This window comes from Bos indicus, chromosome 21 (assembly GCF_029378745.1).
Source record: "Bos indicus isolate NIAB-ARS_2022 breed Sahiwal x Tharparkar chromosome 21, NIAB-ARS_B.indTharparkar_mat_pri_1.0, whole genome shotgun sequence".
In the NCBI taxonomy this organism is placed as follows: Eukaryota; Metazoa; Chordata; class Mammalia; order Artiodactyla; family Bovidae; genus Bos; species Bos indicus.
The window spans coordinates 70,196,517-70,211,557 of NC_091780.1; the positions used below are offsets into that span (position 1 = coordinate 70,196,517).

General features: G+C 58.9%; 2 gene segments (V, D, J or C); both read right to left on the reverse strand.

Moving 5' to 3' along the window:
* Positions 1-10,283, reverse strand: part of LOC139178304 (immunoglobulin heavy constant delta-like) — a 140,044-nt gene extending 129,761 nt beyond the window's left edge. The window contains 2 exon segments of the C gene segment in view: positions 9,780-9,869; positions 10,010-10,283. Of these exon segments, the coding sequence occupies positions 9,780-9,869; positions 10,010-10,268 (349 nt within the window).
* LOC139178371 (immunoglobulin delta heavy chain-like) lies at positions 5,207-8,735 on the reverse strand. The segment is given in 6 exon segments: positions 5,207-5,702; positions 7,209-7,529; positions 7,634-7,958; positions 8,206-8,271; positions 8,501-8,563; positions 8,691-8,735. Coding segments are annotated over 6 exon segments (1,251 nt in total).
* Positions 10,284-15,041: the final 4,758 nt, after the last annotated feature.

The window sequence follows — 15,041 nt, forward strand, 5'->3', positions numbered from 1 at the left end:
TCCATTCCCGTATACACTAACGATACTGTGGCTTCGGGGGGTTTTTCAGATAAACATATTATTCCTAATCAAGTTAATTTCTCTTGTCATGGAGTGTTTGATCGTTTACCTATTTGTCTGTCTAGATATTTTAATTCAACAGGATGTCTTTTTGTTGGGGAGTCCGGATATGCTGATTATGACAATGGTTGGAGCCTATATAATCCTGGAGTAACGAAAGAGTCTGGAATTCCTCAACGTCGTGATGGAACTGGTCCTTTAGATATCCCTTTCTGCGACTTTGGAACAAGGGGAAGAGTCACTGCTGCACCATGGAAACTGTGTTGAGATGGAACTGCTACGGTGTGTAACATATTTGGGACAAATGAGTCATTGTGGGACTGGTCTCCAGACTCGGCCCGAAACCCTGGAGCTCAGGACCATAGAAACTTTGCATCCCATATTTGGAACTTGGGCGGCTCTGAAGTGTTCCAAACAGAAATCTGGAAACTAGCTGCCGCCCTTGGATGTGAGGGTTCCTACCTTCAGGTGGGATCGAAAGTGAGACACGGTTATTTATGGAATCTCACCATGAGGTACCTCGTGCATGTGTGCCTCACCCTTATGCTTTGCTAGTAGGATCTGTAAAAATACAACCTGGGTTACAAAATTATAATGTAACTTGTAACAATTGTACTTTGACTAACTGTGTTAGGGGAATTACTAATCAAACTAAGGTTCTAGTCTTAAGACAGCCTGCTTTTGTTATGGTTCCTGTAAAGATCAATGGATCTTGGTATGATGAAAGAGGACTTGAACTTTGGAGAGAAGTAGAGGGTGCTTTAATGCATTATCGTAGGGGAATAGGGTTAATAATTCTGGGATTTCTAGCTTTGGTAACCCTTATTGCTTCCTCAATTACTGAAGCCCTGACCCTGGCACAATCAGTGAAAACTGCAACTTTTGTTAATAATCTGGCACAAAATGTATCCGTTACCCTGGGGACTCAAGAAGATATTGACAAAAAGCTAGAGGGTCGATTGAATGCCCTTTATGATGTTGTAAAATTTTTAGGTGAAGAGGTTCAAAGTATAAAGTTGAGATTACGGGTACAATGTCATGCCGATTTTCGATGGATCTGTGTTACCCGCCAAAAATATAATGGTAGTATAACTGCTCGGGACAAGGTGAAGGCTCATTTAGAAGATATTTGGCATAATGAAAATATTTCCTTGGATTTGCTGCATCTGCATCAGGAAATAATGAACATTGAAAATGCGCCCAGACCTGATCTGGATGTTGCAAAAAGAGCTGAGTCTTTTGTTAAAGAACTTTTTCGACATGTACCTACTGTCAATAGTATTTGGTACTTGGGAGCAGCCATAGGACGACTATTCTTAATAATTTTAACTGTTTTACTTCTTGCACCTTGTTTAATTAAAAAACTGATTGATGATCTATGGATGATCAAGGCTTCCATCTATGGAAATGGTCTGCGGTTAAAGGAACATAAGCGTACGCCTATATAAAAAGAAAGGGGGAGATGCGGGGAGCTGCCCGTGAGAACGGGGTCCTTTGTCCGAAGGACACAGCTCTGGGAGCTGCCTCAGTCCTTGAGGGTTTGCTTGCAAACATAGCTCTCTGTCCCGCCACCCCAGAGATTAGGCGCTTATTTCCTGCAGGCACCTGGAAAACTGTGCAAACTTCTCACGCACAGAGAAATGTTATCTGGTGTAAGAAATAATAACAGGGTGCCATTCCCATGCTCTCAAGATTTCTTGTGACTGTTTGTAAGATGTATAGGTCAAACAAAGAAAATGTTAACTGTCTTGTCTTTCTCACGTTCTTCTGTATAAATATGAGATGCTGAATAAAGTTGGTGTCAGACTGCGTCCCTTCGTGGAGACGTGTCTGAACCTCTCGACCCCATCTTTGTTGTAGATTTCTCTTGCTTTAGTTTTGTTTCTCAGCCCCGCCGTGCACGTTCTCGGGATCTGATCGACTTTGCCGGCTGGCACCGGCAGTGAGGGGTGCCTCTTGCCGTCTGATGGGGGCTCTGTGTGCCCAGCCTCTCCCGCTCCCCCCACTTAGGGCCCTCTCCTGTGTGTGTGTGAGCGTGCGCACACCTGAGTGGTGCGTGGGCACATGTGCTTTCACGTCTCTGAGTGTGAGTCCACGTGTGTGCGTATGTGTGGATGCAGACCTCCGCATGCGTGCCCACAGGCATATGCCCCGCGTTTGTGTGTCTGCACGCGTGTGGGTGTGCTTGTGTGTGCAGGGTGTGGTACACCTGTAGGTGCACACATGCTTATGTGTGAGGGCTGCCTGTGTGTGCACCCGTGTGTGCAGGTGTGGACACACGCATCTGGTGTGCCCAGTCCCTTCAGCGCAGTCGGCTCGGCATCTTCCTCCCGAGGCAGCCCCCTGCTGTGTGCCTGATCCTGCCCGCCTCTCCTGTGTGGGTGGACCCGCTCGGGTGTTTGCCCTCGGCCTCCTGGGCGCTCTCACCTGGAAGATCTGAGGGCTGGGGCACAGAAATGGGAGGCAGGAGGAAGGACCAAAGCTCTTTATGCGGCAGACGGTGGGCGGGGAGAGGGGGGTGGATGCAGCCAAGACTACCGATTCTGGGGCTGCAGGGCCAGCCGGGGGCCCCCTGTCTGCACCATGATGCCCTCCTCTTGGTCTGGGGGCTGGGCTCTGTGGTGGACCGAGTGTGGGGCTCCACGGCCTCTGTGCGCAGGGTGGGGTCCAGCGTGGGCTCCTCTGCCCTCTGGAGCAGCAGGCGAGGTGGAGGCCAGGTTCTGTCCGTGTGCAGCCGGCGTCTGCTGTCCAGGGCTACTTCACCTGCAGCAAGAGCCCCGGGGTCAGGAAGGGGCCGGGGCTCCGAGGCCCAGGGCCCCTGGTCAGCCGAGCTGGGGACCCCACCTCCCCGTGGCCCTGGGAAGCAGGTCCTACCGCTGTCCTATCCAGGGCTGAGTGGGTGGCTCCCTCAGAAACCCTGGCCAACCCTAGGGGCCCTGGCTCTGGACATAGGGCCCCACCTGCCCGGGCCACCTGCCTTGATGAAGGTGACAAAGCCGCCGTAGACCACAGTGACGAGGAAGAGGGCCAGGAAGGTGAGCCAGAGTGGGCTGGCATCCTCCACATCCGTGCCGTCGTCGCTGCTCTCGTCCTGGCTCCACGGTGGCCAGGTGGCCAGACCTGTGAGGGAGTGGGCGCTGCTGAGGGCTGACCCACGCCCACCCCAGCACACGGCAGGTTGCTGACCACAAGATCTGCCTGTGGGGCACGGCCACAGTCCCCCACACGGCACCACTGGCATTGGGGCCCCATGTGAACAACCTTCTCCCTGTGGGGCACGGATGGGGCACAGCGGGGTCACAGGGCCCGACGGGGCACAGAGCTGGATGGGGCACAAGCACAGTGGGGCAGATGGCCTGAAGCCGGCCTTCATGCCAGCATGAGTGCGGGCAGCAGGTGGGCAGCCCTGATGCCGATGTGGATCCTCAGGCCCCACCCTGCAGGCTGCAGCGACAGCCTCTCGTAGAAGCAGCTGCTGTGTGAGGGTGAAAGGTGAGACCGGGCCGGTGTCCCAGCAGGAGGAACGGCGTCACGAGGGCCCTGAGTCGGGAGAGTGGACGGGAGCCTTGCGTACTGCAGCGGGGAGCTGGCTGAGGTGTCGCACAGGAGGCCAGGGCAGGCTGATGCTGGGAACTAGAGGCTTTAAGCCAGGGCCCAGTCTGTGCATCAGAAGTCAGTCTTGCTGCACCTGGGGTGGGGCCCGGGGCAGGATGGGCCGGCCAGCTCAGAACCCTCGTGTGGAGCCGCGCTCCAGTCCAGTGGGAGGGCCCGGGGCAGGGAGGAAGTGCTAAGTCCCGGGACCCATCACCCGGCCCGGACTTCCTAGTCCCTCTTTCCATGAGCATTCATTCCCTGGGGGTCCGCCTTGAGCCTGACCAGAGGTGTGGGAGGTGGGCTCTGCAGGGCTGCCGTCCACGAACCACTGGTCAGGGCACAGGAAGTAAGCATGGAGACTGTGCTCGCCCTCCGTGGGATCTAATGATGAAACAGCGATGCATCGTGGTTTCCGTTTGTCTCAGTTTTCCGCTAATGAGTTCATATTGTGTTCTGCAATGGTATGGATCCATGATTCATTGGAAAATTTTTCAAAGGCAGCAGCCCTTTGCCATGGAGAACCTGAAGGAACCTGTCCTAGACACATGGAATGCAGGGGTGAGTGGTCTGGGGGCCGGTGAGGCGGCTAAATGCGATGACAGGACCCCCTGGATGCGCTCCGTTCTGGAAAAGGCCAGGGGTCCCCGCTGCCCTATGGCCCAGCCATGGAGGTCAGGGAGGTCTTCTCAGACGCACAGGAGAGCTCCTGTGAATGACAGGCAGGAGCTGCCGGGGTGAGAAGGCGGGAAAGAGCTCGGGTTGAGAAGCCACGTTGAGAAGAACTGCAGGCGAGAAAGGTCACGCCCCTTCACCTGTCTCTGCTGGGGCAGCCCTTTGGGAAGAGCCCGTGAAACTGTGGGGCCGGACGTTTTTCTCAAGGCAACAGGAGCCACCCACACAGCTTAAGCCGAGAGCATGACTGCAATTGTTTTCAGCACAAGGTCTGGGTCACCCGCGGTCTACCTTTATTTGCTGTTTTCATACTGACTACGGTGAAGGTTTTCTGCTTCTTTGCACGCCGAGGGAATTTTGATTGCACGCCGGCCATGGTGCACAGACAGAAAGTGAGCGTGAAGTTGATGACCCGTGTATACTTTCTGTGGAGTGAGCGCACTCTCCTCTGTCGGGCAGGGAGGGTGAGGAGCTGTGTTTTCACCAGGAGTTGAGTTGGGCTGGGTGGCGGGTTCCTTGGCTACTGGCTCCTGGCGTGGGAGTGGGGTGAGGCCCGTCCTCCTGGCGGGAAAGGCTCTGAGCCTGGACCTCTCCTGCTGTGGCCCCACCTGCTCTCAGGGGCTGCTCACAGCAGAATCCCTGGGTGGAGGGTCATGGGCCCAGGGGATTTTTCGGGGGCTAGCCTGTACCCACACCCTGGGCCAGCCTGTGTGGGAACTAAACCCTGGCTGGTTCCGTCACGTCCCTCTCGTCTTACGGATGCCCCGGCCTCTGTCCGCCTGTGTTGAGGATAAGGATACCTGCCAGCAGCCTCTTCTGACCTAGGAATTTGGGCCTGTTGGACACTGAGTCCTCGGCTCGTCTGAGACTTTAAATAAACATGATTTTTATGGTTTATTTGGCATTGACCTTTTGTTACCACATGAGTGGCTGACCTACTAGCTTCTACATCCTACGTGGAAGCAGAACTTTGATGGGTGTTTGAAGGTCACCTTGGCAGCTGAGAGGAGGGTGGGCTGAAGGGGAAAGCCCTGGGCCGTGAGACCGGCAGGGACAGGAGGACTGGGGTGGGGTCTTCGGACAGAAGGGGCCGATTCGAGGGGCGCAGGACTTGGGCGGGTGTCTTGGCTTCTGTGATGACAGAGGGCAGAGGGCCCCGGCTGCAGTCTGGGGGGCCGGGCTGACGCAGGCTTTCCGGAGATGCGGCCCGTGGTTGAGGAGCCTGGGGCCCCAGAGCAGGACCAGGAAGCAGAGGCCAGGGGCCCCCGGGGGAGCCTTCCAGCTGCTACTTTGTGAGAATGACCACCACAGCTGCCGGCCTGGGCCGAGCTGCGAGTGGCCTCCTTTGAGAAGAGGGCAGTGGCGGTGGGCTGGGCCTGGAACCGAGACGGAGGGGTGGCCTTCAGATGCAGGTGCACGGGGTGGGTTGGGGGGCCGTGGAAGTCCTTCAAGGAGAGCAGCAGGCCCCTCAGGCAGCAGTGCTAGAAGTGGGGGGCAGCTGGCCCAGCGAGGAGGAGCTGCCGTCCCGGCTGTGGAGACCCAGGCTGCCTTACAGGGAGCGGCTCTGGCCGTCCTCCTCTGGTCTGGAGGAGGGCCCGCCAGGGAAGGCCCGGCGACTGGTCAGCCCTGGGGCCGGGGCTGGTGCCGGCTGCGGCCCCCTGGAGCGGGGCTTTCCCCCCGCCCCTCAGGGGCCCTGGGGTCTGGCCAGGCCTCCCGCAGCCTCTGCCACTCGCCCTGTACAGAGGTGGCCCTGGCTGCTGGACGTAGCTTTGGCTCCCACAGGAAAGTGGGAGGTTTGGGTCAAGCCTCTGGGGGAGGCCGGTTCAGAGTGTCCTGTGACTCGAGGCTGCACAGTGCCCGGGCTGTGTCAGGCGGCCAGTCCGGGGTGAGGCTAGGCTGGGTCTAAAGAAGGAGGCCCTACGGGGTGTGTGGGGCAGGGGTGTGGGCGGGGGGCCTGCTGGGGGGCGCGTGGCGGGGGTGGGTGTGGGCATGCTGCGGCGGCCCCCCGGGCACCCTGCGTGGCCTTCAGGGCACACCATGCGAGGCCCGTCTCTCGCGAGGTGTCGGGGCCTGGGCTGTGGTCTGCATGTCTTCCCCACTCAGTGTGGGGCCCACAGCAGCTCAGGCCTGCAGGCTAGGTCCTGGACCCTGGGCAAGCCTAGCCTTCCTCTCCCAGTGCCCACTGCCTCGGGCCCCCGGCGGACACCTTCCCTGCCGGCCCCCCCACTGGGTGGGCTGGACGCCTGCCGGCCTGTACGTCCTGTGCCTCCCTGACTGGTGTGTCCACCGTGGTCTCGCGGGGCCGGGCTGCATGCTGGAGTGCCGGGGGAGGACACCTCAGAGGGGAGGGCGAGCCCTGGGCCCCCAGACCCCCTCCTCTGTGGCGCCTGCCCCTGTGTTCCTCCAGGAGGCCCACGGTCAGGGGCCGCTGTGGGTGTGTGCGAATCAGACCCCTCTGGGAGCCCAACTCCAGCCCCCGTCCTGGGCATATGTGGCCTCCCAGGTGCCGACTGGGCTCCCGGAAGGGTGGGCGGCTTGGGAGCGGGGAGCCTCAGACGCCCCCAGAGGACAGCTGTTGAGGGTGGCCGCCCTCACTCCCAGCCCAGGGCAGGCCCCTGCTTTGTGCCCTGTGGCGGGCACATCTTGGTGGGAAATGGCTGCTTGGTCCTGGGGGGCGGGCAACACCTCCCGCCCTTCCTGGACTTGCGTGCAGCGTGTGGACGTGTGTCCGGGTCCAGCGGGGCAGCTGTGGGGCTTCCAGAGCCCCAGGACCCCAACATGGAGCGGTCGCGTCCCCGCTGCCCGGCGCCTCTGGGGCTGCCCCTCACTCCCCTCCCCGTGTCCTGGCCGCTCAGATGGAGCCCCAGGCCCGTGTGACTCACCACCAGTGTCCAGGCTGCAGCTGCCATTGAGGAGCGTCCGGGAGGCCTCGTGGCTGACCACACAGGTGTAGGTGGCCCCCACGTGGTCCAGGGGGCTGGAGACACGCAGGACACTCCAGGTGTGGGATGAGGCGTGCCCAGCCTGGGCCGTGGTGTGTGCCGTGGCAAACTGGGAAGGCTCCACTTCTTGCTGGCCCTCCAGCCACGTGAGGAGGATGTCCACGGGTGAGAAGCCGGACACCTCGCACAGGAGCCAGGCAGGGGAGAAGGGGCCAGGCGCGGTCACAGTGCGGAGGGTCAGATTGCCGGGCACTGAGGCGGCTGCGGGGAGAAGCCGCGTTATGCTCTCGAGCTGGGGCTCCAGGGGGTGGGTCCCCGGGGGAAGGAGGTGGCCGGGGTGCTGCGGGGCCCGTGGCTGCCCTCACCATGTTCTCTCTGAGCCATCAGGGTCACCGGCGACCGCAGGCCGGGGCCACTCAGTGTGCAGGTGACGTTGGAGCCTGAGGCCCACAGGGACCTGGGCAGGGCCAGGCGGCTGCTCTGGCTCCAGGAGCTGTTCATGTGCCAGGTGGGTCCCTCCTCCAAGGCCGCGCTGTGGGGCTGCCCGTTCACCTCCCAGGAGAAGTGGACATCCGGTGGGGCCTCCCCCATGGCCAGGCAGGTGAACTCGGCCTTGTCCAGGAGCCAGAGGCCCTGCGGGTTTTGGGGGCAGTAGGTGGACGCTGGGGGCCTGGGTGTGGTTCTGACACTCTGCAGGGAGGGGGAGGAGAGGTGTGGGGGTCTTGGTGGGGGGGCGGTGGGGTTGAGGGCTGGCCAGCGGCACCCGCCTGGCCCCAGGCCGGCCCTCTCCCCAGGGACCCCTGGACTCTGTTGCTTCCAGCAGTGCAGAGGGCAGGCGTCTGCCCACCACTGGGCTGCGGTCTTGCTTGCAAGCAGGCTGTTTCTGGTGTCCCCGAAAGCACTCCACCTTTCTCCCCCTCTGTCCCCAGGGACTGACCTCTGCAGGGGTCCTTTGGACATGCCAGTGTCCGGGCTTCTGTCTGTCTGTGGCTGGTGGCCGGCGCTGTGGAGAGTGGGGGGAGTCAGGATCTCCTCCGGGTGCCACAGATAGCGGGGGCTGAAGATCCCCACATCCTCAGCCCCAGGGGTGGCCGTCGTCTGGGGGTCTCCTCCACCAGTGTCTGCGGCTCTGCTCCGGTCCCAGTGGGACCCTGGCTGCCCGCTTGCTGGTTGCGAGTATCTATGCTAAGTGCCTGGGGGCCGCCCTCATGACCATCGCCAGGACAGCTTACGACGAAAAGGACTCGTGAGGACTGGCCACGGGTCTCTGACAGCCAGGGGTCAGCCAACTTTTTCTATAAAGGCCCAGAGAGCAGATATTTGAGGCTGTGCTGCCACTACACAGGACTTCTGTCCTATTCATCCCTCTAAGCTGGGCAGGCCAGCCCCGCTGCAGGGATCTGGCTTCAGGATTCATCTGGCCTTCAGGCTGTGCTCGAGCTGCACCGTGTCTGGGTCAGGGGCCATGCCCTGAGGGGAGGGCTGGGCTCATACAGTCAGCAGGCCTTGGGCCCCAGGAGGGTCAGTCCCCATGGGAGGGCAGTCCAGCCCCGGAGCAGGAGGGCGCAGCCTGTGCTTGCGGACCTCAGCCCCCACAGAGAGAACATGGTGAGGGCAGCCACGGGCCCTGCGGCACCCCGGCCACCTCCTTCCCCCGGGGACCCACCCCCTGGAGCCCCAGCTCGCGAGCATAACGCGGCTTCTCCCCAAGGCTGCTGGGTGGGCGGCGTGGCTGCAGCAGTCTGGTCAGGGCTGACCACTGATGCTCGGGGAGGGCTGGGCTGTGCGCAGCGCCCCCCGACCCCGAGGTGACCCTGTAATCTGCAGGGCCCACCTCTCTCCTGACTCGGCCCACCCTGTGTGCCTGACCAGGTCACCCCACACCCAAGGGTCCTGCACATCAGTGGCAGATTCTGCCTTGGACTGTGGGCATCATGGCCCACAGGCTGGGTGGGGGGCCGCCCAGGGAGACATCACAGCCAGGGTCCCCTCTTGGAGGGTCGCCAGTGGCCTGGAGGCCGGTGAAGGAACTGCCCAGCTCCCTCCAGCAGCTCCTGGTCTGGGCCAGGGGTGCGTCCAGGGTGAGGGGTGACTCTGGGCCCCAGCTGGGTGCCCGGCACTCAGAGAAGCTGGAGCCAGGTGCAGGTCGAGGGGAGGGCAGCCTGGCAGGCGGCACAGTGTCTGTGAGGGTCTCAGCTCCACACTCAGTTCCATGTGTGGGCTGGACCAGGGGAGTCCAGAGCTGGCCTGTGGGCCTCCCTCTCACCATGCGCCTCCCAGTGTGATCTGGGCACCTCACCCGTTCACGAGGGGCTGAGGGCCACACAGGGGCCTGAGGTGGCATCTGCCAGTGCCGAGCCCAGGCCTGGCCCACAGTCGGTGCCCCTGAGTTCAGGTGTGACTTCCTGGCTCAAGGTGTGACTTAAGGACTCAACAGAGAAGTCTTCGAGGGCGGCCTGAAGGGGCAGCGGAGGGACGGGCAGACAGGTGTGCGTGGGTGGGGCTGCTCACCTGGGCTGCTCTGCGTGCTGACCGCCTTGTTGGAGCCCTCTGACCCGGATATCAGAGAAGGCACTGAAGTGGTCGGGGTTGGAGTCGATGCTGAAACCAGAGGAGCAGGGAGCAGGTGAGGGTCAGAATGCGCTGTGCCCTGGGGGAGGGGCTGCAAGGTGGACAGGAAGGGCGGGGGTGGGCTCCCCTGGCCATGCCCCCACCCCGGCCATGGGTGGAGCCTGGCTCACCTCTGGGGCCCACCCTCACGGGGCCGAGGGTCTTTCCTCCCTTGGGGTGCTGGACTTCGCACACCAGGTAGTCATCCGGCCCTTGAAAGGCGCTCGAGGAGGACAGGGCCACCTGAGAGGAGGCCGACCACAAGCCGTCCCTCAGGACTGTGGGGAAGGTCCAGAATCTCTCGCTGCTGACTGTGCTGTTGTTCAACTTCCAGGAGAAGCTGAACGAATTGGGTATGAAGATCCGGGCCAGGCAGCCCAGGGCCACCATTCTCTCATCAGACGGGGAGCTCATGCAGGACACCAAGGGGAAGACTCTCGGGAGCGATTCACCTTCTGGGGACCCGAGAAGGGACACAAGAGCAGACGGGGGTGAGAGGCGTCCTGCTGGTTGGGGCTTTGGGCAGCTCCACCTTCTCTCTGGGACAGTGGAGCGGAGGGCACATTCAGCCCTGCCAGGCCACCCTCACTGCCCATGGCTCAGCCACCTGGGGCCTGGCCCGGGCCTCTGGGGTCATCAATAAGACTGATACACACTCAGGCCCTTAGTCCTCAGCACAACCAGATCCCTGAGGTCAGCCCAGTGTTGGCCAGGACAGTCCAGTGGGGTCAGCTCAGTCCTGCTAGACTCAGCACGCTCAGCAGAGATTAAGCCCAGAGCATCTCATCAGCTTGCTCTAGTCAAGCCCAGGCAGTTCATTTCTGCCGACCTGTCTCAGCCCCCCATGGATAATCCAACTCAGCCCAGCACAGCCCAGCCCAGCCCAGCCCAGCCCAGCTCACCCACTCTTCCCAGCTCAACACAGCCCAGCTCAGCCCAGCTTAGCTCAGTTCAGCCTAGCTCAGCCCAGCCCAGCTCAACCTGGCTCAGCCCAGTTCAATCCAGCCCCAATCCACTCAGCTCAGCTCAGCACAGCTCAGCCCAGCTCACCTGCTGTGGGCGGCCCAGGGCTGCCCTCACAGACCTGAAAGCCCAGTGGTCCTGACGAGAAAGGGTCAGATCCCGGACCCCTGGCCTCGGCTAAAGCCCCTGGTCTTCAGACGCTGCCCAGCTGGGCTCACCCCTCCCAGCCTCTTCCTGCTTCTCCTGGGAGCCTGCTCGCCCCTTCCGCTGGGTGCCTGATGCCTCCATCCCCACACCAGGCCCAGCCGGCCCTTCTCCCAGCTGTCAGTCACCACCACCCTCCACTCTGGGTGAAAAGCTTGCTGGCCACTTCAGTTTCCCTAGTGTGTCTCACTGGAGAAGGCGATGGCGCCCACTCCAGTGCTCTGGCCTAGAAATTCCCATGGGCGGAGGAGCCTGGTGGGCTGCAGTCCATGGGGTCGCTAAGGGTCAGACACGACTGAGCGACTTCACTTTTCACTTTCATGCATTGGAGAAGGCAATGGCACCCCACTCCAGTGTTCTTGCCTGGAGAATCCCAGGGACAGGGGAGCCTGGTGAGATGCTGTTTATGGGGTCGCACAGAGTCGGACACGACTGAAGCGACTTAGCAGCAGCAGCAGTGCATCTCACAGGCTGAGGCATGCTTGCCACCCTCAGACAGAGGCCCTGTCTCTGCTGAGTGGGCAGCGCTGCTTCTCTGGGAGAGGAGAGCCTGGGCACGTGCCGTGGGCCTGAGATCCTGCCCTGAGTCTAAAAGAGTCCTGGTGACTAACTGCTCTCTGGCCAATGTCCTCATTAAAAACCTCGGGAAATGCATCTTATCTGAACCTGCTCCCAATTCTGTCTTTATCTCAAAGTTCTGCTGAGAAAGAGGATACTCTCTAGCACACAGCACCATCTGAACCCCAAAGCTGCGTTGAACACCTAAGTGTGGACGCAGGACGTGGTCCTGTGGGTGTGAAGTGCCTGAGCCATCCAGACAGTAGGGAAGGGGAGCAGCCCTGGCCGCTTTCTCCTAGAAACAGTCTTCAGGGAAAGTCAAGCTGAGCGGGCTGGGCAGTGGTCACTTGAGGAATTCAGACAAATAGACCTCTGATTCCCCTTGGTATAAAAACAAAAACATCTCATACAGAAGGTCCCTCACTCATGACTCAATATTTTACTCTTTGACTTTATGATGCTGTGGAAGCAACACATATTCAGGAGAGACTGCACTTGAATTTCGAATTTCGATCTTTCACACCTGCGATATGCAGTCTGTCCTCTGCTGTGGAAGCTGGGCAGTGCCGCAGCTGCAGCCGAGACCTCTGTTGCTCAGGAGGGTGAGCAACTCACACTCACTGCCACCCTGGGCCCTGACAACCGCTCTGTATTTTTGTGTGTGTGTGTGTGTTCAGTATTCAGTAAATTATACCAGACGATCTGCACTTTCCATTAATAAAATAGGCTTGACAACTTCCAGATGTACAAGCTGAATTTAGAAAAGGCAGAGGAATCAGAGATCAAACTGCCAACATCCACTGGATCATAGAAAAAAAAGCAAAAGAATTCCAGAAAAACATCGACTTCTGCTTCACTGACTACGTAAACACCGTTGCCTGTGAGTCACAAGAAACTGTGGAAAGTTCTTAAAGAGATGGGATGACAGACACCTTACCTGCCTCCTGAGAAACCTGCATGTGGGTCAAAAGCAGCTGTTAGAACTGGCCATGGAACAATGAACGGGTTCAAAACCAGGAAAGGAGGACGTCAGGGCTATATATTGTCACCCTGCTTATTTAGCTTATATGCAGAGTACATCATATGAAATTTCCACCTGGATAAATCAAAAATTGGAATCTAGACTGCTAGGAGAAATATTGACAACTGAGATATGTGAATGATACCACTCCAACGGCAGAATGCATAGAGGAACTAAAGAGCCTCTTGATGAAGGTGAAAGAAGAGAGTGAAAAAGCTGGCTTAAAACTCATCAGTCAAAAATATAGGACCATGGCATCTGGTCCCATCACTTCAGGGTAAATAGACGGGGGAAAAATGGAAACAGTGTCAGACTTTATTTTCTTGTTCTCCAAAATCACTGTGGGCTGTGACTGCAGCCATGAAATTAAAAGACACTTGCTCCTTGGAAGAAACACTATGACCAACCTAGACAGCATATTAAAAAGCAGAAATATTACTTTGCTGACAAATGCTGTCTAGTCAAAGCTATGGTTTTTCCAGTAGTCATGTATGGTTGTGACAGTTGGACCATAAAGAAGGCTGAGTGCTGAGGAATCAATGCTTTTGAACTGTGGTGTTGGAGAAGACTCGAGTCCCTTGGACTGCAAGGAGATCCAACCAGTCAATCCCTAAAGGAAATCAGTCCTGAATATTCATTGGAAGGACTGAAGCTGAAGCTCTAATATTTTGGCCCCCTGATGTGAAGAGCTGACTCATTTGAAAAGAGCCTGATGCTGGGAAAGATTGAGGTCAGGAGGCGAAGGGGACGACGGAGGATTAGATGGTTGGATGGCATCACCGGCTAAATGGACATGAGTTTGAGCAAGCCCTGGGAGTTGGTGATGGACAAGAAAACCTGCTGTGCTATAGTCCATCGGTCACAAAAATCTGGACAAGACTGAGCAACGGAGCAACAACAAGGCTTGAGTTAGATGATTTTACCCAAGTGTCAGTTAATGTAAGTGTTCTGAGCCTTTTAAGGCAGGTGAAGATAAGCCCTGGTGTTTGGCCTGCGAAGTACATTAAATGGAATTTAAAACTACTTTCAACTTATGTTGGGCTTTTGAAGACGTAAACAGATGTTAAGTTGAGGGGGGTTGTGCAGATGTCCTGGGGCAGCGAGTCTGGCTGCACCGGCTCCTGCCTCTCACAGCCCAGCGCCTGGTCCCTGGCATGTCCCGTGGGCTCTCTGACCTGGGCGGATTCCTCCGAATCCCTTCGCTGCACTAACTTGTGACCTGCCCACCGGCCTGGCAGCAGAAGCCAGGCCCACACGTCCCCAGCTGCGGCGCTCCCAGGCTCTGCTGACTGCCGCCCCACCGGGCATCCTCTCAGTCCCCCAACTAGTAGTGTAGCAGAGTAACTCACGACGAATGCCCCCATTTCACCCAAGTCTGTCATGAGATGGGTACCCGAAAGGCGGCCCTGAACATTCTGCAGTGAGGGAGCCGCACTGAGAAAGCTGCTTCATCGCCGGGAGGGAGCCGGCCAGCTACGATTGTGAGCACGCTCACAGTGCACACGGCGTGCGCATGGTCTCAGCTTAACTACCTTGAAGGAGTAACTCATTAAAGAGCGTACGAATGCATTGATAAAATGCACCTGAGACAAATTAATTTCTTAAACATCGACTTTGAAAATGAATATAAGTGAGCAGTTGATAGGCTCTGAATGAAATACATTCCTACAGGTGCTGAGAGCCACCAGGAGCAGGGAACGGACTCCCCGTGGAGCCCCAGAAGGAGCCAGCCCTGCTGATACCTCGGCCTTGGGCCCGTCCCTCACGCTGGGAGAGAGCCAGCTCCTGTTGTTCACGCCTGGCCTGTGGTTCTTGATCATCACAGCCCTCTGACAAGCCCACAGGTCCTGACCTCAGCCCCTCGGCCTGCGTGCAGTCACCCCCCTCCCCTGCTGGAGGCACCCTGCCTGCCGTGGAGCCCCTCACCCAATGTTCCCCCGCCTGATGGGTTGGGCCGCAAAGGACACCGTTTAACCAGAACTGCCTTCCAGGAGGCTACTGCTGGGAGGCGGCCTTCTCTGGGACCAGGTCCACTCCACTCCCTTGGACAGTCACTGTCAGGCCCCTGGCGGCCCCATGAAAGGCGTCCTGGGAAGCCCCAGTCTCCTTCCAGCCCCTGAATTTGCCTCCCTGGAGAGCCAGATCACCCTCACCCAGCTCCCTCCCCTGGCCCCCAGGGTCTCCTCTCCCATCCCACCGCCCACCCTACCCTGGCGTTGCCGTCACAGCTAACCTGACCTCCCTGGGTTCGAGCGTGCCGCCGCCCCTGTCGGCCCCCACCTGGACCCCCGCAGCCTATCTCTGAGGGCTAATGCCCCTGTCCCCTGCCCCGCTGCCAGCTGCCCCCTCTTTCCAGGCCTTTCCTCCGTGCCTCTCCAGTCCTGCACCTCCCTGCAGCTTCACCTGAGACTTCCTTT